Below are 23,781 nucleotides of genomic sequence, written 5' to 3'. Positions count from 1 at the left end.
CAAACTGTTCTTCGTCCTGTAAGCATTACATGGCAACGCAGGAACTTTGATAGCGCAAAGGGCTGCGGGCCAGAAGGTTGTGGGTTCGCAGACCACCGTAGACAAGAGTAGGGGTGGGAAGATCTCCTTTTATAGTAAAAGCATTGCATGAATCTATCATCATATTTGCAGGTCAGAGAAATTGAAATGTCATGCAATTCTATGTCCTTTTACATATTGTAATAATGTTTTTATACCAAACAAATTAGCGAAATTACAGGCTAAGAATGGACAGAGATGTGTTCATCTTATCATATTTCTCCAATGCCAAATCAGTGTGTTTTGTTTGCAACAAAACTGTCCGTTTGCAAATCATTTAATTTGTGACATCATTAGGAATCTGAGCATGGTACTTTAAAAAGTTAGGCCTATACCTTTCCAGCCCAGAGGAGGTCTACCGACTAAGAAAATGTAAGCTTTAACTGCTGGCGACTCTTCTTCTGTGGCTTAACCCAACAAAAGGTCACAAGTGTTCCCCTAAAAGCTGTCTGGGTTTGAACAGCTTCTGTTGTACAGAAAAGGAATATTAATCAATTGATAGTGAAATAATTAGATTACTTCCAAAGCATAGTAAATGTTTTCTCTCCTCGGCTATAGGTTGTAGCTCAGCCTCAATGTCAAAGAAACGAAACAATGATATCGCCATATATATCGGAGTCACGTCTTTCCCGGGTATTTCATAGTTTGTTTCTAGCTTAAAGCATCACGGACCCAAGCGCTGTTATAGATCACTTTATATAATCGGATCGGTTTCATTTTCTTCAAAATCTTAAGCTAAGGGGTAGGCCTGTGTTTTTCACAATTTTCTTTAATAAAAAGGTAGGCCTATGTTATACCCTCTCAATTCGAGTCTTGGTTTTAACTTAACAGCCCTTCACTGACACGGAGGTAGGCTATTTAAAGAGTGCATGGTGGGTGGAGGAATTGACAGAGAAATCTATTGATCAGTGTCTTCACCACCATAGTCCCTGTGCCCAAGGAAGCGAAGGTAACCTGCCTAAATGATTACCACACGTAGCGCTCACGTCGGTAGCCATGAAGTGCTTTGAAAGGCTGGTCATGGCTCACATCAACAGCATCCTCCCGGATACCCTAGACCCACTCCAATTCTCATATCACCCCAACAGATCCACAGATGGCGCAATCTCAATTGCACTCCACACTGCCCTTTCCCACCTGGACAAAAGGAACACCTATGTGAGAATGATGTTCATTGACTACAGCTCAGCGTTCAACACCATAGTGCCCACGAAGAACATCACTAAGCTAAGGACCCTGGGACTAAACACCTCCCTCTGCAACTGGATCCTGGACTTCCTGATGGGCCGCCCCCAGGTGGTAAGGGTAGGCAACAACACGTCTGCCACGCTGATCCTCAACACTATGGCCCCTCAGGGGTGTTTAGTCCCCTCCAGCCTATAGGGAGGAGGTCAAAGAACTGGTAGTGTGGTGCCAGGACAACAACCTCTCCCTCAATGTGAGCAAGGCAAAGGAGCTGATCATGGACTACAGGAAAAGGCGGGCCAAACAGGCTACATTTTAGTTAATCCATAATATTAACCTAAATGACAGAGCGAAAAGAAGAAAGCTTGTACAGAAAAACAAATAGTCCAAAACATACATCCTGTTAGCAACATGGCACTTCAGTAATACTGCAAAAAAATTGGCAAAGAAATGCACTTTTTGTCCTGAATACAAAGCGTTTAGTTTGGGGCAAATCCAACAACACATCACTGAGTACCACTCTTCATATTTTCAAGCATGGTGGTGGCTGCTTGATGTTATGGGTATGCTTATCATCGGCAAGGACTAGGGAGTTTTTTTGGGGGGGGGAAATAAAGTAGTTGAATGGAAGTAATGAAATAGGCATTTGTGAACATCATATAGCCTACACCAGTGGTCACCAACCTATTCTGAGTCAAGATCACTTTGAGTCAAAATGCATGTCGAGATCTACCGCTCTGATTTTCTTAATAACATGACTTAAATGTAAGCATATGCAACATTAACCAATTAAAAACAGTACTGTAGCAATGAGGTTTGTGCAGTAAGCTATAGGCCCAATACATTATCACCGCATACTGGCTTTGCTTGAATTTACCTACCAATGCATTGTTGTTCGGGACATTTTTTGTAATTATATTTCAAAATTTGAGGTAGGCTATATGATCACAGTGGTAATAGATCCATTGTTGTATTACTTGTGAGGGACAGCTGAGTGAGCATACATTTAAATAATTGGCTTTTTATTTTGTGCTGGGCTGATGGTGCCTGCATCTGATGGTCAGTCTCAGCGGAGGGAGAGAGCAGCACAGACTGAGGGTCCGTCTCTCAACATCCCTCCGCTCTCCCTTTCCTCCACTGACACTGACCAAAAAGGGACACCGTCTTCCAGCTGATGGCGAAACTCAAGTCGCACCGCATTATTTCTGCCTTGTGCACAAATTCATGTTATGAACAGAGAAAGTGAAATATTCCTTGATATTAAAAAAGACCCAAGCCGCTAATAATAACAACAACACAAGCCTGTAGATACACTTTCCTACTCATTCATTACTGCTGCACTGCTTGTTGTAGCGCTGAATGGAAATAGGAAGAACGCACATTTTATGGTTTATAAAAGTGTGAAATACAAAGTGTTGAGAGTGCTGAGTAAGAACTTAAACATAAAAACAGCAGCTCTTTGCTGTATTCGTTAACAGTCTCTCTCTAGTCATGGTTTTGAAATTTCACAGTAACAATTTTGCAGTAGCTTTCTTTTATGCCTGCTAGGTTACTGCAGATTCGGTCATCTGAGCAATATGATTGGCCAGCGGTAGCATAGTGCACTTGATTTCCTCTCCAGGCCCACCGGGAAGGCAGAGGTTGTACCTTCAGACACATGAAATGGCAACAGTTTGCCTACCCGGCGCGCAGGGCAGCTGAATTGGCTGTACCTATCACCAACAGCCCGAGACCAATTTAAAAAAAATAGGAACACAAGGCTTTATACAGAGATGTTTGGCGATCGACTAGAAATGCCTTGGAGATTGACAAGTCGATCGAACGATTGGTGACCACTGGCCTACACAGTACAAACACAATATGTAACAGACATTTTAGGCTTCATACAACGAGTGTAAAAAAACATGAACATTATGCTCTTTCCATGATAGACTGACCAGGTGAATCCAGCTGAAAACTATGATCCCTTATTGTTGTAACTTGTTAAATCCACTTCAATCAGTGTCGATGAAGGGGAGGAGACCGGTTAAAGGAATTTTAAGCCTCGAGGCAATTGAGATAGGGATTGTGTATGTGTGCCATTGAGGGTTAATGGGCAAGAGAAAAGATTTAAGCGCCTTTAAAACGGGGGATGGTAGTAGGGGCACTGGTTTGTGTCAAGAACTGCAACGCTGCTGGGTTTTTCACGCTCAACATTTTCCCGTGTATCAAGAATGGTCCACCACAAAGGAACTTGACACAAATGTGGGAGGCACTGGAGTCAACATGTCTGTGCTGAGGGCAAAAGGGGGTGATACGACTCAATATTAGGAAGGTGTTCTTAATGTTTCATACACTCAGTGTATATCACACAATGCCTGGATGCAATATTCAACACTGAAATCTGTTACACTCGTTATTCCAAATGAATCTGTGGATCTTTTCCGCTGACAACAAAATCAATTTATTTGTCTTTGTGCAGGTTTTCATCTAAACGTCAAAGGATATCGTGTGGAATGGTTACTTTCTATGTTATTGAGTGGAATGTTTTTTCTGCTGGTGTATACTGAGGTAGCTCCTCTCGGAGAACCTCTTCTCGCAGTGTGTACAGGCAAACGGTTTTTCTCCCGTGTGGACCTTCAGGTGCATCTTCAGGTTGCCAGCCAGGGCGAATCGCATGTGACACTGGGTACAGCTGAAGGGTTTCTCCCCTGTGTGGACCCTCTGATGTCTCTTCAGGTCACCAGCCTGGGAGAACCTCTTCTCACACTGGGGGCATCTGAAGGGTTTCTCCCCTGTGTGGACCATCTGGTGTCTCTTCAGGTTGCCAGCCAGGGCAAAGTGCATGTGACACTGGGTACAACTGAAGGGTTTCACACCTGTGTGGACCCTCTGGTGGATCTCCACCTTCTGAGGGCAGCTGAAGCCTTTGTTACAGAACATGCAGAGGAACTGTTTCTCTTTACTATTGCCTGATGTTGCTCCCCCTCCCCGAGTCTCAGCTCTAGCCCTGTCGTTTGAGTTCAATACCTGATCGAAAAAGACGCGGCCATGCGAATCGGAAGGTGCCATTGATGTGGACACTGGGTCGCGATCTCTGAACGCATGTAAAGGGGAGTGAGTCGGGACATTTAGATTTGTCTTTAAGCTTCCCCTGTAATCTAAGAAATCTCTGCCATGTGAGTGTCCTTCTCCTAAGTGAGTCTCGCCTACATTCCATGCCAGAGGAGCGTCGCCCTCCACTTTCACAGTCACTTCATCTACCACTATAACCTCCCCTTTCTTATCTAGGCACCCTTCAGAGTATACACTACTACTGTAGGGGTTCCAGTCCGCTCTAGACAGATCAGTCTGTGTCTCCAAATCCAAGGGCATGTTGCCACGGTCCACCTCTGTAGAGTAAGAACAAGACGGATCATTGCCAGTCTCTAACGTGTCATCTGAGTCCCGATGGGAATGAACAGTCCTCAGTCTCGGATTACTGTAAAGTAAATACTCTGATCCGGGAGCAAGTGGACAGCCCAGTCTCCCCAGCCCCAGTCTCTCTGGGGCTGGGCCTGTGTGTAAAAGCCTCTGTGTTACAACTAAAGTCTCTGTGTCCATCTCTGACTTGAGGGCGGCGTTCGGAGTTCCACTGACCTCCACCATGCTGCATCGCGTCCTGGGCTGGGGCGCGGCAGTGGATAGGTGATCCGTGGCTGCAGGGGGCACTAGTATAGCCGCTGCTCCAGTCTCGATGTCTCTGCTGTGTTGTGGGTCCTCCTCTCCTTCAGTCCTCTCCTGTTTGACCACAGATGATCCTCCAGGACCTGCAGCCTCTGCAGACTGACAAGAAGAGAGAGGGTTATTACTGGTATATGAGTTGAATTGGATAACAATGTTGTAGTGAAGCCTCACAAGCTCCACTATGGAAGATAAATGAGGACGTACATGTAAGCAAGTCAATACCTGAGAGGAGTCTTTCTGAAATAAATGGTCACATTTGATATACAAAGTCAAAAATTATTTTTAATGCAACCCTATTCCACTAACCTCTATCACGATAACGTGCTGGGTTGAGGTCCCACTCCCCTCACCAACAGTGATTGGTTGGTCATCTCTCCATGTATTGCGTCCCGCTGGCTTCACAAAGCTCCTGTGGCCTCCAGTGAGATGTCCTTCACCTGAGAGAATGATTGGGGTAAAAGAGGTGGTTCGGTACTGTCAATGTTCAACACTATATTGTACACTATTGATACTGTCTACAATTGTCAAGGATGTAAGGTAATACTTCTCATAACTTAATGATATACAATGTATTGATCAATGTATTATGTTCCATGCATCATATTGTTTTCATTGAGTAAATAATAGGAAATGCAGTAAATCAAGAATCTTGTTAGAATATGATAGTGTCTTTTCACATGCATACAGTATTATGTAATAATTCCTCTGATTAGCTATCTAAAAACTGACCAAGACCCAATTCTGGGTAACAAATCTACACATGTGCAGAGGGGAACGGGGCTACAGGCACTGCGCTATAAATGACAGGCAGCCTTGGCATTCTGTAAAATGTACCTCTCGCCATTCCTCTGTATCGGTCGAGGATCTTGACACTACTGGGACGACTGGCAAGGACGCGCTCTCGCAAGGTCCTCTCTGCGCGCTCCCGTGCCACCTTAACTTCCAGTAGTTTCCTCCGTAATGCCCTGTTTTCTTTCTGGCTTTGAGTTATTTCTAAACGAAACACTGCATAGTCGTCGTCTACGAGTTTACAGATCTCTGCCACGGCTGCATTCGCTAGCACCTCCATGATGGAGGCTATTTGAGTGTGAAAAACCAAACAGTTAGAGTTAGCCATTGTTAGCAGCTCGACAACTAGCGTTACCTAGATAACATCTATCAACCAAGTCCTGTCTCCAACGCGAATTAAACACTACATGCGGTAAGTATTTGATACTTTGCAGTTAAATTAGTCACATTTTGAATTCCAGGGTGTTAATAACCGTTTAAATAACAACAATAAAAAGGCTAACGTGTTAATTATTCTTGGTCACTGTTCGTGTCCGTTAACTTCTTCGTGTGAGTTTCCCACATACTAGACGCAGTGTTGCGGTATTGCTGCCGTTCACAGGTCGGGGTGTGAATTGCACATTTTTCGAATCCCGAAATTGAGATCTGAAGCCACTTGGATCTGGGAAATTCCCATCCGACACCTATAGGACCCCGTCATTTTTTGAAAATCAATTCCGTTTTGAATCCGAGGTGGGTCGACCCAAAATATTTCAGAGATGAGGGTGAATCGATCCAAATAAATAGATCCAAAATATATATATTTTTAAAATCTGCTTTATTGCTGAGCAAGCCAGCATAATTGTTTTGACTTGTCTGGCAGGCAGTTAGCCATTTATCATGACTCTCAGTTCCATGACATTACACATAAAAGTAATTGGACTAAGGCGTCTTCTGTATGGGGAAGTTTATTTTAAGAGCCCCGACGCCCAATCTTTTAATTTTTTAATTTTTACTTCACCTTTATTTAACCAGGTAAGCTAGCTGAGAACAAGTTCTCATTTACAACTGCGACCTGGCCAAGATAATGAAAAGCAGTGCGACACAAACAACAACAGAGTTACACATGGAATAAACAAGCATACAGTCAATAACACAATAGGGGGAAAAAGAAAGTGAGAGAAATATGTCTCCAGCTTCAGCGATTTTTGCAATTCGTTCCAGTCATTGGCAGCAGAGAACTGGAAGGAAAGGCGGCCAAAGGAGGTGTTGGCTTTGGGGACGACCAGTGAGATATACCTGCTGGAGCACGTGCTACGGGTGGGTGTTGTTATCGTGACCAGTAAGCTGAGATAAGGTGGAGCTTTACCTAGCATAGACTTATAGATGACCTGGAGCCAGTGGGTCTGGCGACGAATATATAGCGAGGGCCAGCCGACTAGAGCATACAGGTCGCAGTGGTGGGTGGTATAAGGGGCTTTGGTGACAAAACGGATGGCACTGTGATGGACTGCATCCAGTTTGCTGAGTAGAGTATTGGAAGCTATTTTGTAAATGACATTGCCGAAGTCGAGGATCGGTAAGATAGTCAGTTTTACGAGGGTATGTTTGGCGGCGTGAGTGAAGGAGGCTTTGTTGTGAAATAGGAAGCCGATTCTAGATTTAATTTTGGATTGGAGATGTTTAATATGAGTCTGGAAGGAGAGTTTACAGTCTAGCCAGACATCTAGGTATTTGTAGTTGTCCACATATTCTAAGTCAGAACCGTCCAGAGTAGTGATGCTAGTCGGGCGGGGAGGTGTGGGCAGCGAACGGTTGAAAAGCATGCATTTGGTTTTACTAGCGTTTAAGAGCAGTTGGAGGCCACGGAAGGAGTGTTGTACGGCATTGAAGCTCGCCTGGAGGGTAGTTAACACAGTGTCCAAAGAAGGGCCAGATGTATACAGAATGGTGTCGTCTGCGTAGAGGTGGATCAGGAAATCACCCGCAGCAAGAGCGACATAGTTGATATATACAGAGAAAAGAGTCGGCACGAGAATTGAACCCTGTGGTACCCCCATAGAGACTGCCAGAGGTCTGGACAACAGGCCCTCCGATTTGACACACTGAACTCTGTCTGAGAAGTAGTTGGTGAACCAGGCGAGGCAGTCATTTGAGAAACCAAGGCTGTTGAGTCTGCCGATAAGGATACGGTGACTGACAGAGTCGATAGCCTTGGCCAGGTCGATGAAGATGGCTGCACAGTACTGTCTTTTATCGATGGCGGTTATGATATCGTTTAGTACCTTGAGCGTGGCTGAGGTGCACCCGTGACCAGCTCGGAAACCGGATTGCACAGCGGAGAAGGTACAGTGGGATTCGAAATGATCTGTGATCTGTTTATTAACTTGGCTTTCGAAGACTTTAGAAAGGCAGGGCAGGATGGATATAGGTCTATAGCAGTTTAGGTCTAGAGTGTCACCCCCTTTGAAGAGGGGGATGACCGCGGCAGCTTTCCAATCTTTAGGGATCTCGGACGATACGAAAGAGAGGTTGAACAGACTGGTAATAGGGGTTGCAACAATGGCGGTGGATAATTTTAGAAAGAGAGGGTCCAGATTATCTAGCCCATCTGATTTGTACGGGTCCAGGTTTTGCAGCTCTTTCAGAACATCTGCTATCTGGATTTGGGTGAAGGAGAAGCTGGGGAGGCTTGGGCAAGTAGCTGCGGGGGGTGCGGAGCTGTTGGCCGGGGTTGGGGTAGCCAGGAGGAAAGCATGGCCACCCGTAGACAAATGCTTATTGAAATTCTCGATTATCGTGGATTTATTGGTGGTGACAGTGTTACCTAGCCTCAGTGCAGTGGGCAGCTGGGAGGAGGTGCTCTTATTCTCCATGGACTGTATAGTGTCCCAAAACTTTTTGGAGTTAGAGCTACAGGATGCAAATTTCTGTTTGAAAAAGCTAGCCTTTGCTTTCCTGACTGACTGTGTGTATTGGTTCCTGATTTCCCTGAAAAGTTGCATATCGCGGGGGACTATTCGATGCTAGTGCAGTCCTCCACAGGAAGTTTTTGTGCTGGTCGAGGGCAGTCAGGTCTGGAGTGAACCAAGGGCTATATCTGTTCTTAGTTCTACATTTTTTGAAAGGGGCATGCTTATTTAAGATGGTGAGGAAATTACTTTTAAAGAACGACCAGGCATTCTTGACTGACGGGATGAGGTCAATATCCTTCCAGGATACCCGGGCCAGGTTGATTAGAAAGGCCTGCTCGCAGAAGTGTTTTAGGGAGCGTTTGACAGTGATGAGGGGTGGTCGTTTGACTGGGGATGCAGGCAATGAGGCGGTGATCGCTGAGATCCTGATTGAAAACAGCAGAGGTGTATTTGGAGGGCAAGTTGGTCAGGATAATATATATTACGGTGCCCATGTTTACGGATTTAGGGTTGTACCTGCTGGGTTCCTTGATAATTTGTGTGAGATTGAGAGCATCTAGCTTAGATTGTAGGACTGCCGGGGTGTTAAGCATATCCCAGTTTAGGTCACCTAGCAGAACGAACTCTGAAGATAGATAGGGTGCAATCAATTCACATATGGTGTCCAGGGCACAGCTGGGAGCTGATGGGGGGTCTATAACAGGCGGCAACAGTGAGAGACTTATTTCTGGAGAGATTTTTTTATTTTATTAGAAGCTCAAACTGTTTGGGCATAGACCTGGAAAGTATGACAGAACTTTGCAGGCTATCTCTGCAGTAGATTGCAACTCCTCCCCCTTTGGCAGTTCTATCTTGACGGAAAATGTTGTAGTTGGGGATGGAAATCTCAGACTTTTTGGTGGCCTTCCTTAGCCAGGATTCAGACACGGCAAGGACATCAGGGTTGGCGGAGTGTGCTAAAACAGTGAGTAAAACAAACTTAGGGAGGAGGCTTCTGATGTAAACATGCATGAAACCAAGGCTTTTTCGGTTACAGAAGTCAACAAATGAGAGTGCCTGGGAACACGCAGGGTCTGGGTTAACCTCCACATCACCCGAGGAACAGAGGAGGCGTAGGATGAGGGTACGGCTAAAGGCTATCAAAACTGGTCGTCTAGTGCGTTGGGGACAGAGATGTCAGGGCGTGGTAGAATAGATTCAGGGTATAATGTACAGACGGGTATGGTGGGGTGCGGGTACAGTGGAGGTAAACCCAGGCACCGAGTGATGATAAGAGAGGTTGCATCTCTGGACGGGCTAGTTATGCTGGGTGAGGTCATCACATGTGTGGGAGGTGGGACAAAGGAGGTATCTAAGGCATGTTGAGTGGGACTAAGGGCTCCGCAGTAAACTAAGACAATAACTATCCTAAACAACAGTGTGCAAGGCATATTGACATTTGATAGAGACATAAAGCGAGGCATAAAGCAATCACAGGTGTTGATTGGGAGAGCTAGCTAAGGCAACAACGTAACATAAACTTGCGGTACGGTTTTGTAAGCATAAGGACCTTATCAGCGAGAATAAAACATTTAAACTAAAGGTTCAATTGATACACACCATGATAGGGTTAGTGTTCCCACACGGCCGTATCTCAATGTTACAGCGCTTGTTTACTGAAGACAACCTGTGCTTATTAGCTATCTAGCATGTATGGATCTGTGTAAAAAAAATGCTACAGTAAGTGTATCTTTTTTATTTTAAGGATTCTTTCTTGCTTGTGAAAGATAAGGGCCATATTTTTCGAAAGCCAAATCACAAGCGATGATTATGGAGGTTTCTAAACGTTAAAACACAGCATCAGCAGGATTGTAGTTGGGAGAAGACTGAATGCCGGCTAGTGTTTTTGAGAGCTAGTAGGCAGTTAACGTTTCACAAGTATTTATTTTTTGGGGGGGGTAGGACAATCATATAACACATGCTATAGGTATCCTTGAAGAGGTGTGTTTTTATATCGTTTTTGAATGAGAATGTTCTATGTGTTGGGGGGAGTGCATTCTAGAGGCTGGGCGCACAGCAGCTGAAGGCCCAGGCACCCATGGTGGAGAGGCGAATAGGGGGGTGACAAGTAGAGGGAGACCAGCAGAGGGAGCGGGAGGGGGCAAAGTCTAGGAGAAGGTCAGAGAGGTAGGAGGGGGCCAGGTTGTGGGTGAGGAGTGTCTTAAAGTTAATATGGAATTACACAGGGAGCCAGTGTAGATTGGTGTGATGTTTTCTTTTGATCTGGTGCAGGTGAAGATTCTGGCAGCAGAGTTCTGGACCAGTTGAAGTCTGTTGGTGAGTTTGGGAGGGAGAGTGTTGCAATAGTCCAAACGGGAAGTGACGAGGGCATGGATGAGGGTTTTGGTGCTGGAGTGTGACAGTGAGGGGCGGAGCCTGGAGATTTTGCGGAGGTGAAAGAATGCTGTCCTGGTGATGGTTTTTATTTGGGGTTGAATGAGAGGGAACTGTCCAGGGTGACACCGAAGCGTTTGACTTGTGTTGACAGAGCACCTGGAAACCATCTATGTGGAGGTTGTGCTAGTTGGAGAGAGTGGATTTCTAGCCCGATGAGGTTGACCTCTGTTGTGTTACTGGTACGTTTTAGGAGGTTCATGCTCATCCAGCTCCGAATGTCTTGAAGGCAGCTGATAAGGAAAGGGGAGGGAGGGGAGTGGTGGGTTTGGTGGAGAGGTAGAGCGCGGTGTCATCAGCATAGCAGTGGAAGTGAACTTGGTCTGTGATATTTCAGTTGCACAAACTGTTGACGGTCAGTGAGGTAGGAGGAAAACAAGGAGTGCAACACCCATGACACCAACACCTGCCAGACATTCCACGAGGAGTGGATGGGAGATGGTATTGAAGGCTGCACTCCGGTGGAGGAGAATGAGGGTGGATAGCAGTCCCGAGTCAGCTGCACGAAGGAGGTCGTTAGTGATTTTGACCATGGCTGTTTCAGAGGTGTGTTTGGAGCGGAAACCGTAGTGGAATGATTTGTGAAGGTTATTGAAGTTAAGATGGTGTTGTAGTTGAGTGGCCACAACCAGCTCCAGGAAGGTTTGGCATAAGAACAAAGTTGTTCATGACATCAGGGTCAACATTCATCTTTTTGAGGATGGGGAAACTGCAGCATTCTTGAGACTGGAGGGTACCAATGCCAGTGTTGAGGGAGTTTATTATGCCAGTCAGGACAGGAGAGAAGTTCAGGAACTTGTGGTGCTGTTCGGGGGAGGGGTCTGCAGGGTAGTTTTCAGGAGACTGAAGTAGGCGGTTCACTGTGGAGAATAGGAATTTTGGGTTGTTTTTACCAGAGTTGATGTCGGAGTAGTAAAATGTTCTTGCAGCTGAGAGGGCGTTCTTCTATTTTAACAGTGTATGCTTGAGAATGACGTACTAGACCAATCCTCTTGCAGATGTCCACTGGCTTTTAACTGGCGTAGCTCGGGGGGTGTACCAGGGAGCAGTGTGGGTGAAGGAGACTGAGCGGGTTGAGGGGAGCGAGGGTATCCAGGGAGGAAGGCAGTCATTGCAGTTAGTGATGAGGTCAGGAGGGGACTGGGAGTAAGAACTGGGGTATGTATTAATAAGGCTCATGAGATCAGTGGGGTGTATGTCACCATACTCATTCTTTCCTCAGTTCACCTCATCCAGTTCCCTAATACATCCAAAACCAACAGAATTAACTACAAACGAACTAGTACTACTACATGTCACTATACACTATACATGGTTAGTGTGCATTTTCTGCTGGTGTATCCTGAAGCAGATTTTCTCTGACAACCTCTTCCCGCAGTGCGTACAAGCAAACAGCCTCTCTCCTCTTCTCTCACTGGGGCAGCTGTAGGGTTTCTCTCCTGTGTAGACCCTCTGGTGCTTCTTCATGTGTCAACAAAAAATTTGCATGAACTTGATAAACTGCATTCATTTTCTCATTAAAAGTGTCTTGGGAGGAAAAGAAATTAAGTATTTGAATGGAAGTAATGAAATAGGAATTTATGAGCATCATATAGCCTACATCTGCAATTCTCAACTGGTGGGTCTGAGTAAAAAATATATTTTTTTTAAATGAAAAAATACAACATTCTGAATCGAAGACTTAAACCAGGTAGAGAGTGTGTAGAAATTATAATGAACTTACATTTTTTTATTAATTTAATCAGCATTTTTCTTTTTCAATCACAGTATTTTCAATGTAGAGCAATTAGCAGTGCTATGTTGGTTGATTTAGTGGTCTAAAACCAGTCAGCTTATTAACATTATGGCCAAATACGGGCAAAGCTGTCATCAAGGCAATGGGTGACCTACTTTTTGAAGAATCTAAATTACATAGTTTGATTTTGTTTAACCCTTTTTTGGGGGTTACTACATAATTCCATGTGTTATTTCATAGTTTTGATGTCTTCACTATTATTCTACAATGTAGAAAATGGTACAAATAAAGAAAACCCTGGAATGAGTAGGTGTGTCCAAACTTATGACTGGTACTGAATATATATTTATATATATATATATATATATATAGTTTTTATTTTCTAGAATCCTAACATTATTTGCTACAGTGACGATGGTGGAAGTTTTTCCCCCAGCAGTTTCAATGCAGCTGACGTTAGCTAGCTACATGTTGACAGCTAGCTAATGGCATTTATATCAACTTCATTAATCATATGGTTAAATATCAAATCTATTTGTTTTCCCCTCTCATCTAAAGCTGCCTGATGAAGCTAGCCAGTTGATAGTAAAGTTAGTATGAATGTCAGAAGCCAGCTAGCTGCTGTCAATTTCGTCTGAAATGCACCATTGTGTTTCGCATGTTAAACTACTCTCATGCCTTTTCACCCAAAAAATCTATGTACACATATAAAATCCATGACAACGTTCAAGTAGTTTTATTCTCGTACTTCAGGCCGAGTAACGTTACTTTCATTGATAGAATGATTCAGCCAATGGTTGCAGCATGAGGCGGCTGGGGTTTTGGTTAATTGGTCAGGAGTAAAAAAAAAAACAAAGCTGCTCAAACCAGTTTCTTTAACTTGCGAATCTCTTTCTACAAATTTACAAAACTTTCTACAAGCTTAAGACTCTCTTGGTAACGTGACAACAGTGACAGAATTCTGCATGTGCGCAGATAAACAATCTGCAAGTATATTTTTGATTCACAGCAGAATATTCATAGTTGTAGTAAATTATGCTTGCAAATCTTTTTGAATGTATTCAAATGTCAAGTTACATTGGATTCACCTGGTCAGTCTAAGATCCTTTATTGGTCACTTGTTAAATCCACTTCAATCAGTGTAGATGAAGGGTAGAAGACAGGTTAAAGAATGATTTTTAAGCCTTTAGACAATTGTGCCATGGATTTGGTATGTGTGCCATTCAGAAGGTAAATGGGCAAGACACAATATCTAAGTGCCTTTAAACGGCACACCTACACTCAAAACCGCGAGGCACATGACGCGGAGCGCCAGCTGCCTCTGGGCGGAGGATGACGGCACGCGTCACAAACTCCAGGAATATAATTTTTCCATTTGATCCACCTCTACACTGCCCCATTGATTACTCCTTTGAGCGGCGCCCTGCTCTGGAGAGCAAAACATAACACTGGTAAATCACCGAGGCTTGGGATATGGAGCATCTGCTGCCTCTGGGCAGAGAATGCACAAAAAATCTAAACCCTTCCCCTTCTCGAAAATTTGACAGATGTAACAGTTCCCAGTTTGTCTTTTACCCAGCTTGAAACAACATATGGGTCAGCCAAAAAGCAGGGATCCACTTTTTCCAAAATCCTTACTTCCAACGGTCAAAAATCATCTCTGATAGGATTCTCAGGGATAACGTTGGAAGTCTCAACCACACCTGTCACCGCAGGTACTTTATCCTGGTCAGGCTCACTTCCAAACTCTGTCCCTCCCGCCATGGTTACTTGTAACAAGAGACAGGCTCTCGCACTCAGTAGTTGATCTGTACTCTAACACCATTACTAGGTATATATTCAGAAGATGGAGGTTTGAGCCTTGTGCATTTCTTCCCATTCTTCCATGTCTGCGTTATGACTCCGAAGCCTCCTCAGTCCTCTCTGGCCTCCTTTTGAAAAAGGTCAAAGGTAATCGAGGAGAGGGAAAGTGGACGTCACACTTTTTTAATAGAAAAACAACATTGGATGTTGTAAGTCCATAACAATGCTTAAACCACATCAGGAGACCACTTTTGAGGTCTGGGAAAAATCTACGAAATGTTGGTTTCTGAGTGTAGTTGGCCTTTAATTGAAGCGCACAGGCACCTAGCACCGTTTGGTTAGTGGTGTTTCTGTAGCACGTGAGATGAGTTTGCAAAACAAATGGCCACTGGATTGAAGCAAATAATCATATTCTGACAGGTAGACATAGGCTACTTTGTAGCTAGTTAACATTTAATTGAGAAGGTTTTCTGGAATGCCTTACCATCTACCAGTAGACAGTTAGGCCTGTCATTAACATTGCTTTATTTTTCCTGTTCCTTATTTGTTTGAAACCTGGACGTTTTACTTCATATTATGAGGCATGTCTTACCTTGCTTCAAAGTAGCCTATAGCTAAAATCCCACCATAGAAACGTGGGGTCAATTATTTTATAACGACTTAATACATTCTCCTGAAAAGCCAACTGACATTTACTCCCGAGGTGCTGACCTGTTGCACCCTCTACAACCACTGTGATGATTATTATTTGACCCTGCTGGTCATCTATGAACGTTTGAGCATCTTGGCCATGTACTGTTATAATCTCCACCCAGGACAGCCAGAAGAGGACAAGCCACCCCTCAGAGCTTGGTTCCTCTCTAGGTTCATTCCTAGGTTCCTGCCTTTCTAGGGAGTTATTCCTAGCCACCGTGCTTCTGCATTGCTTGCCGTTTGGGATTTTAGGCTGGGTTTCTGTATAGCACTTTGACATCGGCTGATGTAAAAAGGGCTTTATAAATTTGATTGGTTTTCTTTCTTTGGTTTTCTTTCTTTCATTGTCTAACAGCCAAGGCATTATCCTTGTCGTATTAGCAACCCATGATAGCTGTTGCATCTTTAGATCTCCCCTCTTTCTAAATTTGTAATGGATATTTCCATCTCTGTCCAGGAAACCGCTTGAATGTGCAGTGCACATTTTAGAAAGGTGTTTACCTGGAAATTGCATTTTGGAACATTCACACTTAGGCCTACTGCTGTGTGCACATTGCTGCACCTAAAATGTGAAGCAATAATAGTTTATCAACATTAAGCTAAATATTCTGATCTGTTCCATCAGCCTTATTAATTGAAGCGGCGTATACCTCCACTACACTACTTTTATACGCATTGTGGGGATTAAGAAGTGTGTATACGCAATGCACACTGAAAAATAAGTGGGTGTAGGTGTTTACCTGCATATACCCCACACTACTGCAGAGGATGGACTTTTGCCAAAATGAGAAAAGGCCAGAGAGAACTAGACAAATCAAGACACACCACTTCTGTTAACACTGAAGAGAAAGGATCTTATTGGTTGCCGTCAAAGCTCAAAGGAGGTGGTTAAACTAAAAAGGTATGCCCTCTGTTCTTTGAAATACGGTATTGCTTCTTACAATACACGTCAAATCTGCCATGATCAGTATCTTTTAAGCAGAGAGCAGACTTGTTTAGAATGAACAGTGTGTTAGCAAAAATAGAGTAACATTTTATAGAACGACTTTATTCCATCTACATCACGTCAATAACATAAATATTCAACTGTCCTTGTTGTAGCCTAGGCTTACTGTTGCTCTAAAAACAGGTATTTATACACAAGCCTGTTTCAAATTACAAGTTAACAAAGGGTTAATGAGGGGTATGTGGTTAATTACCCTCTTACCCCAAGACACTTCACAATATAACTATGTCAGCTAAAGAATGATTTCCTGACATCCCCTGTGTACATCTCAAGCCATACTGCTACAATTTCTCCCCATTGTGGACACTCCTATGTCTGATAAGGTTACTACGGAAGGGGAAGCTCTTGTAACATAGTTTGCACTTGAAAGGCCTCTCTTTGGTGTGAACTGTCTGATGCTCCTTCAAATAGTTTGCCCGAGTGAAGTGCTTCCCACACGTGGCGCAGCTGTACGGCTTGTCGGCGTCTGCCCTAATATTCGGCTTCCCACGTTGTGACCCAATGACACCAGCGGAGGTAGAAGCAGGAGCTTTTGAGCTCCCTCCTTTACCTCTTGCCATCGTTTCGGTGTTGTTGGGATTGTGCACTGTGTTATAGGCTAAGTACTTCTTGTGGTGAACCCCTATCCTGCCCCTGTCTGTATTGGTGGGGTAACCATGAGGTAACTGAGGAAGGCTAGACCCAGGTCCAGGTCTTCTATGAACCCAGTCACCAGGCATTAGATGAGACCCTGAAGGAAAAGACAGGCTTCCCGATAGAGTACCACCATGGGGGTCTCCCACCACTCTCTGTGAAGGCTGAAGCCCAGGGTGACCTGCTCTGTTCATCATGGATACTGTGGTGTTTGTATCATAGGAACAGGAGGGTCTATCTTTATCAGCCCCAGGCCCTGCTTCATCCCTGCACTGAGACTGTGAAGAGAAGGGTCTGGGCTGCAGACTGGATCCCTGACTCGAGCCTCTGTCTCTCTGATGACCACCAGGACTGAGGTTGTTCAGTCCACCTGTCCACTGGTTGTGTTCTGCGTGGTGGAGTCTCTGTCCCTCGTGGTTCCGTCCTGGTTCTGACTCGGGAAGGAACAGTGACGGCTCCTGATCCAGGGTCCTGGTCAGGGGCCAGGTTTTGTGACCAGCCGCTTCAGAGGTCCAGTCTCTCCCGCCAGCAACACCGGATATCAGCAGGTCCTCATGGACTGCAGACTATAAACACAAATTGTACAGAAAAGCATAAAGGTTTATATAAGAAACTCTTTACTGTACACACAGAAACATGACATTATATTATAAATGTTAACCACAGTCAAGCCCATCTCTAACAATGTGATTCAATTAAGGTAGCCTAGTGGCTAGAGCGTTGGGCCAGTGTAACCGATGTGAAATGGCTAGCTAGTTAGCGGTGGTGCGCGCTAATAGCGTTTCAATCGGTGACGTCACTCGCTCTGAGACCTTAAAGTAGTTGTTCCCCTTGCACGGCTTTTGTGGCGCGATGGGTAACGATGCTTCGTGGGTGACGTGTGCAGAGGGTCCCTGGTTCAAGCCCAGGTAGGGGCGAGGAGAGGGACGGAAGCTATACTGTTACTCGAATCCCCGAGTTGACAAGGTAAAAATCTGTCGTTCTGCCCCTGAACGAGGCAGTTAACCCACTGTTCCCCGGTAGGCCGTCATTGTAAATAAGAATTTGTTCTTAACTTACTTGCCTAGTTCAATAAAGGTTAAAAAAAAATTTAAGTACCAAACAATATGGAGCCATTGGAGTTTATTATAAAAAATGGCCATATGTGTTGATTCAGGAATGAAGTATAATGGAGACTCAGTCCCTGCAATGACACAAAAATAACCAAGTCAGTCAACACGTGGTTAACTTGGTCAAATGGTCAAAGTACTTTGTGTGTGATGCATTTAGTGCCGTAGTGTAGTGGTAGTTAGTGCTTGACGCCTGCCTGCTTGCTGCTTTCAGCTATTCAGTAGTATTCAGACTCCTTCCCTTTTTCCACATTATGTTACAGCCTTATTTTAAATGGATTACGTTTAAAAAAGTGGTCAATCTACACACTTTACCCCATAATGACAAAGCCAAAACAGGTTTAGAAATTGTTTATAAAAAAATATAAAACAGAAATAAATACCTTACTTACATAAGTATTCAGACCCTTTGCTATGGCACTCAAAATTGAGCTCAGGTGCATCCTGTTTCCATTGATCATCCTTGATGTTTCTACAACTTGATTGAAGTCCACCTGTGTTAAATTCAATTGATTGGACATGATTTGGAAAGGCACACACCTGTCTATATAAGGTCCCACAGTTGACCGTGCATGTCAGAGCAAAAACCAAGCCATGAGGTTGAAGGAATTGTCCGTAGAGCTCCGAAACGGGATTGTGCCGAGGCACAAATCTGGGGAAGGTTACCCAAAAAATTCTGGAGCAATGAAGGTCCAAGAATACAGTGGCCTCCATCATTCTTAAATGGAAGAAGTTTGGAACCACCAGACACTTCCTAGAGCTGGCCACCCTGACAAACTGAGCAATCAGGGGAGAAGGGCCTTGGTCAGGGAGGTGACCAAGAACCAAATGGTCACTCTGACAGAGCTCCAGAGTTTCTCTCTGAAGATGGGAGAACCTTCCAGAAGGACTCTCCGAACATGAAACAATATTCTCTTGTCTGATGAAACCAAGATTTAACTTTTTGGTCTGAATGCCAAGTGTCATGTCTGGAGGAAACCTGACACCATCCCTACAGTGAAGCATGGTGGTGGCAGCATCATGCTGTGGGGATGTTTTTCAGCGGCAGGGACTGGGAGACTAGTCAGGATTGAGGGAAAGATGAATGGAGCATAGAACAGAGAGATCCTTGATGAAAACCTGCTCCAGAGCGCTCAGGACCTCAGACTGGGGCGAAGGTTCGCCTTCCAACAGGACAATGACCCTATGCACACAGCAAAGACAATGCAGGAGTGGCTTCGGGACAAGTCTCTGAATGTCCTTGAGGGGTCCAGCCAGAGCCCAGACTTGAACCCTATCGAACATCTCTGGAGAGACCTGAAAATAGCTGTGCAGTGACACTCCCCATCCAACCTGACAGAGCTTGAGAGTATCTGCAGAGAAGAATGGGAGAAACTCCCCAAATACAGGTCCCAAGTTTGTAGCGTCATACCCAATAAGAATCAAGGCTGTAATCGCTGCCAAAGGTGCTTCAACAAAGTACTGAGTGAAGGGTCTGAATAGTTATGTAAATTTAATATTTCTGTTTATTTTTAATAAATGTGCAAAAATGTCTAAACCTGTTTTTGCTTTGTCGTTATGGGGTATTGCGTGCTAGTTGACAGGGGGGGAAACAATTCCATCCATTTTAGAATAAGGCTGTAACTTAACAAAATGCGGAAAAAGTCAAGGGATCTGAATACTTCCCAAATGCACTGTATGTAAGTCTCCCCCTGCCAGTACATAGCCTCTCCACCACCAAGACTAATGTAGTGCCTCCCAGTGGCAATACATGGTAACTGGGTATCGAGCGACCTCATATTAAACTACAGGGGATCTCGGAGCAGTAGTGGGCCACAGAGATGAGTTGTGCAGGCCCGCCAGTGAGCAGACATGCTCTGGTGCCCGTCAATCTCTACCCCACCTATGGGTTAAATAGCAGCAATGCATTGTGGAGTGCACGAAGGTAGGACACACATGTCCCTGACCATCCACTGGAGCTGAAGAAACTTCCAGCCGCAACGTTTACCGTGCCTCTGGGCCCTAGCTTTGGACGCAGAGACAGTGGGACTTTCTCAGTGCAACGGCTCTCCCACTATAATTAACTCACGCACAGGTAACTCATGCTAACATCACTTCCCTACAGTGGTGGGGGAATGGCGAATGGACAGGGAGAGATGTTCACTGGCAGTCGTAGCCACGAACTTGCATGTTGGCGGTCCAGGATATTGGCCACTCATCTGCGTAACCAGGACAGAGAAAATGTTCGGCAGCACCCTGGATGTCTCAGCAGCCCTTTTAGGACAGCACTGTTCAATTTAACCTAGGGAAGGGGCTAGAAAAGGTGCCCTATAAATCGCCTGTCCTACTGAATCTGTCCAGCTTACCGTGGCTGGCAGATCATTCCCCAAACGGTAGAAACACAAGCAATATAAACAAAAAGAAAAAACAGGCAAACTGGTCAAAAAGAAGCTCATAATAGCTGCTTGGAACGTTAGAACAATAATGGACAAAAACTCTGTCACACATCCCGAGAGAAGAACTCCCTTGTTGTCCAGAGAACTGAGCAGATGTAAGATCAACATAGCAGCTCTGAGTGAAACAAGGTTAGCTGACGATGGCACCATCACTGAACGTTTTTCTGGAAAGGGAAACCAAACGATGAGGATAGAATACATGGGTTGGGACTTGCCATGAGAACCAATCTTCACTGGCACCTGCAAGACTTCAGTAGTGGGCCCCAGACAAATTAAACAACTTCTTTATGCTCTTGGAGGACAATACAGTTCCACCGACACGGCCCGCGACCAGACTGTGGGCTCTCCTTCTCCGTGGTGTGTTTACGGACATATTCAATCAATCCCTATCCCAGTCTGCTGTCCCCACATGCTTCAAGATGGCCACCATTGTTCCTGTTCCCAAGAAAGCAAAGAGAACTGAACTAAATGACTATCGCCCCGTAGCACTCACTTCTGTCATCATGAAGTGCTTTGAGACAAGTCAAGGATCATGTAATTTCCACCCTACCTGTCACCCTAGACCCACTTCAATTTGCTTACCGCCCCAATAGGTCCAGACGATGCAATTGCCATCACACTACACACTGCCCTATCCGATCTGGACAAGAGGAATACCTATGTAAGAATGCTGTTCATTGACTACATCTCAGCATTCAACACCATAGTACCCTCCAAGCTCATCATTAAGCTTGAGACCCTGGGTCTCAACTCCGCCCTGTGCAACTGGGTCCTTGACTTCCTGACGGGCCGCCCCCAGGTTGTGAAAGTAGGAAACAACATCTCCACTCCGCATATCTGCAACACTGGGGCCCCACAAGGTTGCATGCTCAGCCCCCTCCTGTACTCCCTGTTCACCCACGACTGCGTGGCCATGCACGCCTCCAACTTAATCATCAAGTTTGCCCTCACTAACTTTTACAGGTGCACAATTGAGAGCATCCTGTCGGGCTGTATCATCTGCTAACCATGTGTATGTGACCAATAAAATTGTATTCTATTTGACTTACCCTCCGACATAAATGAGAGGCTAATGAAAATCAGGATTCCTCTCAACAAGACCAGACATGCCACAATAATCAGTGCCAATGCACCTACATTACCAAGCCCTGACAATATGAAAGAGCAGTTCTACTCATCCAACAACTCCCCGGAGTGACAAACTAATCATTGCTGGAGACTTCAATGCCAGGGTGGGCAAAGACAGCACCAACTGGCAAGGAGTGATTAGCAAATATGGAGTGGGAACTATGAATGGAAATGGGCTTCTACTCTAGAGCAAATGCTCAGAGCATAGCCTCGCCATCATCAACACCATCGTCGGGCAAGCAGACAAGTACAAAACTACATGAATGCACCCAAGATCCAAGCACCTGATGGATTATATCATTGTGCGACAGACCGACATTAAGGATGTCAAGACATCAAGAGCCATGCATGGGGAAGAGTGCTGCACATAGAATGGTCAGAGCGATCCTTGGTATGTACATCGTGCCAAACCACCCAAGGCGGCACAAAATAAATCTACACCCTCCCCAGGGAAGCTGCAAGATGCCCACCTCAGGGCTCAGTTGCAAGGCAGCTTGGATACCCAACTTGCAAACCGCATCATCCCCTCGGATACGCCTTCGGAAAAATGTGAGGAGTTCAAAGAGACTGTACAGGAATCAGCAACAAAACTCATTGGCACTAAAAAGAGAACCCACCAATGACAATGACGAAATCATGATGCTCCTGAAGGAAAATAACTCTGGGGGTTGTTTTGGAAAGACAAGACTGCAATCTGCCTCCTAAAGAGACAAGTTCAAAAACTTGCTGCAAAGACTGCAGAAACAGCTCCGATCGATGCAAGATCAATGGTGGGAGGGACTAGCAGAATGCACACAAATGTATGCAGACACACACTGCACCAAACAGTTATTTGAATTCTTCAAAACCATCTACGGACCGGTGAAATCCTGCACATCACCTCTGAGATCAGCAGATGACAAAAACCTCCTCAGAGACAAAACAAGTATTGCAGAGAGGTGTGTGGAACACTTAAGCAATCTCCTGAACAGACCATCCACTGTCCGACCCCACAACCATAAACCTGATGCCCCAAAAGGCCATCCATGACGTGTACTCCATGACGAAATGCAAGGGCAGATCCACTGTTGTGGTGATATCTCTGAGGCTTTTCCCATCTCCAATGGCATCAAGCAAGGATGTATCTTGAGCCCGATGCTGTTCAACCTCTTTTTCACTGCCGTCCTCAACCATGCCACTAAGGACCTCAACAGGCATCTACATCAGATACAGGGATGATGGTTCAATCTACGACCTGTGCAGGCTAAGAGCAAAGACCAAACCACAAGAACATTTTGTCCGCAAGGCCCTCTTTGCTGATGACTGTGCCTTACTTGCGCACACAGAGGCAGACCTCCAGTCTTTAGCGGACAACTTCGATAAAGCTTGGGGAAAAAATGTAATCATCAACCATCACTCCTGTCCAACCCAGTGGTCCGCAGCATCCACCTAAGTGGATCCAAGCTCCAGAATGTCGACCACTTCGCATATCTGGGGAGCACCATCTCCAAGGATGGCTCACTCGACCAAGAAATAACTAGCAGAATCCAGAAAGCAAGCCAGTCATTGGAAAGGCTGAGGAACAGAATACTAAACCATAACATCACTCTTTCCACAAAGGTGAAAATCTAGAATGTGGTAGTCATCCTAACTCTGTTGTATGGCTGTGAAACTTGGACCCTGTACAGTCACCAATTCAAACAGCTGGAGACATTCCATGCACAATCTCTAAGATCTATTATGGGTATGTGGCGGCAAGACAAGGTCTCCAACCTGGAGGTACTGCAGAAAGCTAACAGCACCAGCATTGAGACTAAGATCATTAAGGCACAGCTCCGATGGACAGGCCACATCATCAGAATTTTCTTTGGCAAGCTGCAGCAAGGGCACTAGAAGACAGGCCGACCCCAAAAAGCTCTTCAAAGACTACCTTAAACGCAACCTCAAGTTTTGCAATATCCAGCCCAGCCAACTCAGACATCGCCTCTACCCGATATCCACCTGGCACTCAAACGCTCACCGCAGTAGACAATTTCGAGCGGGACAGAAACTACTATCTGCAGCCAGAGCAAAGCGTCATTCTTGCACAAACGCGCCCACAAAACCACCAGAAGCACGTCTGTCCCTCATGCCTCAGTTTGCTCTTCAAAACTGACTCCTGAGCCACTGAAGAACC

At 45.0% G+C, this 23,781-nt stretch overlaps 2 protein-coding genes across 2 annotated transcripts; both read right to left on the bottom strand.

Annotated features, from left to right (window-relative positions):
- Positions 1-2,568: 2,568 nt before the first annotated feature.
- On the bottom strand, positions 2,569-6,392 carry LOC139566722 (uncharacterized). Its single transcript, XM_071387991.1, has 3 exons — positions 5,803-6,392; positions 5,275-5,405; positions 2,569-5,067 (listed from the first exon to the last, which is right to left on the bottom strand). Exons 1-3 carry the CDS (start codon positions 6,083-6,085, stop codon positions 3,775-3,777), a joined length of 1,707 nt encoding a protein of 568 aa, XP_071244092.1. The 5' UTR covers positions 6,086-6,392; the 3' UTR covers positions 2,569-3,774.
- A 9,950-nt stretch (positions 6,393-16,342) lies between these two features.
- Positions 16,343-23,653, bottom strand: LOC139566733 (uncharacterized). Its single transcript, XM_071388010.1, has 2 exons — positions 18,456-23,653; positions 16,343-17,520 (listed from the first exon to the last, which is right to left on the bottom strand). The coding sequence occupies exons 1-2, from the start codon at positions 18,582-18,584 to the stop codon at positions 16,603-16,605; spliced, it is 1,047 nt and encodes a 348-aa protein (XP_071244111.1). The 5' UTR covers positions 18,585-23,653; the 3' UTR covers positions 16,343-16,602.
- Between the last annotated feature and the right edge of the window lie 128 nt (positions 23,654-23,781).

The sequence above is a fragment of the Salvelinus alpinus genome, chromosome 39 (genome assembly GCF_045679555.1).
Source record: "Salvelinus alpinus chromosome 39, SLU_Salpinus.1, whole genome shotgun sequence".
Classification (NCBI taxonomy): domain Eukaryota; kingdom Metazoa; phylum Chordata; class Actinopteri; order Salmoniformes; family Salmonidae; genus Salvelinus; species Salvelinus alpinus.
The sequence above is the reverse complement of the archived record's forward strand: the minus strand, read 5'-3'. Positions and strand labels throughout refer to the sequence as shown.

What these genes read in the sequence shown, in the direction of transcription:
- LOC139566733 (XM_071388010.1), bottom strand. Translation starts at nt 18,584, where the DNA reads ATGTCCAATCAATTGAATTTAACACAGGTGGACTTCAATCAAGTTGTA. An exon ending in CAAAGGGTCTGAATACTTAT is followed by an intron (nt 17,521 to 18,455) that starts GTAAGTAAGGTA and finishes TTGTGTTTATAG; the next exon opens with TCTGCAGTCCATGAGGACCT.
- LOC139566722 (XM_071387991.1), bottom strand. Translation starts at nt 6,085, where the DNA reads ATGGCTAACTCTAACTGTTTGGTTTTTCACACTCAAATAGCCTCCATC. An exon ending in ATACAGAGGAATGGCGAGAG is followed by an intron (nt 5,406 to 5,802) that starts GTACATTTTACA and finishes TCATTCTCTCAG; the next exon opens with GTGAAGGACATCTCACTGGA. An exon ending in AGCACGTTATCGTGATAGAG is followed by an intron (nt 5,068 to 5,274) that starts GTTAGTGGAATA and finishes TCTTCTTGTCAG; the next exon opens with TCTGCAGAGGCTGCAGGTCC.